At 34.9% G+C, this 3,403-nt stretch overlaps 1 protein-coding gene across 1 annotated transcript; it reads right to left on the bottom strand.

Annotated features, from left to right (window-relative positions):
* Positions 1-416: 416 nt before the first annotated feature.
* On the bottom strand, positions 417-1,564 carry LOC139889119 (uncharacterized). Its single transcript, XM_071872088.1, has 3 exons — positions 1,463-1,564; positions 696-757; positions 417-596 (listed from the first exon to the last, which is right to left on the bottom strand). Exons 1-3 carry the CDS (start codon positions 1,542-1,544, stop codon positions 417-419), a joined length of 324 nt encoding a protein of 107 aa, XP_071728189.1. The 5' UTR covers positions 1,545-1,564.
* Between the last annotated feature and the right edge of the window lie 1,839 nt (positions 1,565-3,403).

The following is a 3,403-nucleotide window of genomic DNA, read 5'->3' as shown; positions in this document are numbered from 1 at the left end:
AGATAAAATAATGTCTTATTCTTTCTGTAAACTCGCGGACTTAGAAATATGTTATTAAGTGTTGCAGACAAAATTATTATTTTACAGATATAAAAACAAACAGTCTTTACTATTCAGCATATAGACATTTAGGCCACATCGTCTTTACAGACATAATTCACAAATCTTCAGACCAAAACATCTTAAAAAGCAAACACCACATAAAACTACGTCCAACCTTCAAATTGGACCTCAAGGCAAATTCAACTTATAAAAGAAGAACAAAGCTAGGAATGCCCACTTGTGTTCCAATTATTTAGTGCAAGTTACATGCTGCTAGAGATCAGACTTTAGAGATCGTCTAAGAACTTATTTCATCCTAAACTTAGTAGACTCGAGTTATACAAAAACAACATTGGCTAAGGGGACACGACATTTTATGGGTCGTTTGGTCCAGGACTAGGAGGTGCAGGGTTCGGTAGGTATGGTATAAGAGGAGTGCCATGTTCAATTGGCCCATGCTTTGTAGATGCTGCCTTTGAACTTGGTGCTGGATCACTCGGCATGTAATCATGTATATCTATGTTTCCGTCACCATATTCATCTTGAATATATTCCTGTGATTTATAACGGATGAATTAACAATACGATTTTAGTGTTAGATTAAAATTTCATAAATGTAATTAATTAGTCTGATAGAATAGGTTCTCATATACCTTTAGTTTCCTGTTAGTCTTCAAGAATTCAGAGGTTTTCTTATGGTGAACAAGATTATCACCTGATAAGAAGAAAATTATCACTTTATTTAACTTATATTAGTGTGCATAATCAAGGGATGAATGGTTAATGAACACATTTTGTTTCTTTTTTAACATTTGAATTATTATTAGCCAACGATTAGCAAGGAGCTAGAAATACGAAGGATTAATTACCACACATTTTGTTTCTTACAAAATCAGAATACACTTGTTACAAAATATTGTCTTAATCTTCCTCTATTTGTACAAATGTCAACTACATTAGTGTTACCATCATTTCGTAGCATATATGGGTTTGTGACATCTTTGTTTCCCTTATAATATTGTGGTCTAAAAGCATTCCAAGATTGGTGCATTAACGGATTGTACGCACATAAGCAATGCACGATATTCATTGTCTTAAGTGTTTACTTATTGCTATTGCTGTAGCCTTCTAAAAAGTTTAGAAAGTCTTTGAACTTGGATCACATTACTGTATTGTTGTAAGTTATATGTTTTAAAAAAATAATTTGTACTCTAGCAACCAGCTTCCTATTTGGACAATTAAGCCCTTTTTACACATTGATAAAGTTTTATTGAAGCACTTGTGTTACACAAAAAGTCAATAACTAGAAATGTTGCATATAAAAACACAAATATCCTACCATAAAAAAAAAAAAAAAAAAAGCAAAATCCAGCAGAAAGTACATCTTTAAATGCATAAAAGATGGAGTGCAACTTATTACCAGGATTTGAAGAAACGTAAACACAAAGCAAAGCAGTTCCAAACACCAATAACAAAATCCAAAATCCAAAACCTTTCTGCATGATGTCAATCAAACCCTTATAATTTCTTCAATCCATAAAGTATTTGGAGAAACAAAAAGGTGAATGAAACAAGTGAGTAAAGATGTCATGTGGGTCTGATGATTCTTGATTGATAAAGAGGAAAAAATGGGTTTTTTAATGAGGTTTTTGTCATTGTGTTGCAGAAGTAGTGGGTAGTGTAAATGCATCGAGTAAGAGAAATTAATGAATGTAAAGTAAAGAGCTTCTGAAATTGTGCATAGGTTTTTAATACTTCCTATTAAAGATGAAATTTGAACACTTGGTCTTTGAGCACACTGCCATTTCACTTTTTTCTTGAATCGTTAAAAACAAAGCTTTTAAGTTGTTAAGAGTGGCACCACAAGAAGAAAAACGTAAAACATGGACGACACTTTAAGGGACGACAATGGGACGTCCCCAAAAGTAAAAACTAAACGACAAAAACTGAGATAGCTTTTTCTAAAAAGTTTGACCATTTCTTTCCTGCCGACAATTGGGGACGACATGTCAACTCTAAAGAAAATACCATTTTTTATTCTTTTTCATTCACAAAAATTGGTTCCAAAATTGAAAAACTTTCGCACCAAACTTTTAGGGACGACATGTTATTCCCAAAAGTCGTCCAAAAAGAAAATATCATTTTTATTTTTTCTTTTTGTGCCAAAAAATTGGCTCCAAAAAATGAACACCTTCGCGCCAAAACATTTAAGGATGACACGTCGTCCCTAAAAACTTTCTGGGACGACTCGTCAGCTGATCCTTTTCCTTTTAAACACCATTATTACCATTTATCCTCAAACACACCATTATCACTAACATTTTTAACCTCAAACACACCTAGAGTGTTAACCATTCCACCGATTATTGTCTCATTCAACGTGTATTACGGTAGAAAATTCCGTAATGAAAATAAAGTTTACGGTTATATGCGTGCTTCGAAAGTTCCGTTCGAAGAAATTGACATTCACGACCTTGGTTTAGAGGACTTGTTAGAATTTTTGAAAAAATGTACCGTTTGAACACTGTAAGATCCAGTTTTTCCAAGTTATGTTGGACGCCGTCCAACAGGGTGGGACGCCGTCCCACTATGAAGGGCTGGACGCCGTCCAGAATTCTGGACGCCGTCCAGTTGAACTGGCGAGCCAGCTTTTGTATTTTTGGATATTTAAAAGGGGTAACTTGGTAATTTCACAATGTGGACGACTTTAAGGCCCTAGATCAGTTTGTGGAGACTCATTTACTCCATTTACAACCACCAAACCTCTTCCACTTAAATTCTAGAGAGAGAGAGAGTGATTCAAGTGTGAGAAAGCTCAAATCGAAGTAGAAGAAGCTTGTTTCGGGTTAGAGCTCGAGCATTAAAGTTATTCATCTCATCACTAGCTACATTTTGATTGTAGTGGTAAGTCTTAACCTTGATTTTCTTACTATTAATTGTTTAAGGGTTAGGGTTTGGGTTAGTGATGTGTATAAAACCCATTTGTTAGTGATTTGGAGATTTTGGGTGAGTTTGGGTCATGAAGACTCAAAGGATGACTAACCTAGAGTTTTGAAATGTTAAATGTGTTTATGAGTCTTAAATTGGTTAGTTAACTACTAGCACACCTAAATGTTATGTAAGTGGGTGTTATTTGGGTATGTTGTGACCCGAATGAGTGTGGAAACCTCGAATGGGCAAAACGGGTCTTTGATGACCTAAGTTGTCTTGTTAGGGTGAAAATGCGATAACATTGTGATTATATGCGTATTAAGACCATAAATGGCTAGAGTTAGGGTTTTTGGTGAAGTTGACCCAATATTTGGGTTAAGTGTGCAAATGGGTCGAAATTGCACCATGGGTCAAAATGACTCTAGGATGT

This window comes from Rutidosis leptorrhynchoides, chromosome 2, assembly GCF_046630445.1.
Source record: "Rutidosis leptorrhynchoides isolate AG116_Rl617_1_P2 chromosome 2, CSIRO_AGI_Rlap_v1, whole genome shotgun sequence".
Classification (NCBI taxonomy): Eukaryota; Viridiplantae; Streptophyta; class Magnoliopsida; order Asterales; family Asteraceae; genus Rutidosis; species Rutidosis leptorrhynchoides.
Note: the sequence above shows the minus strand (reverse complement) of the source record. Positions and strands in the feature narration are given on the sequence as shown.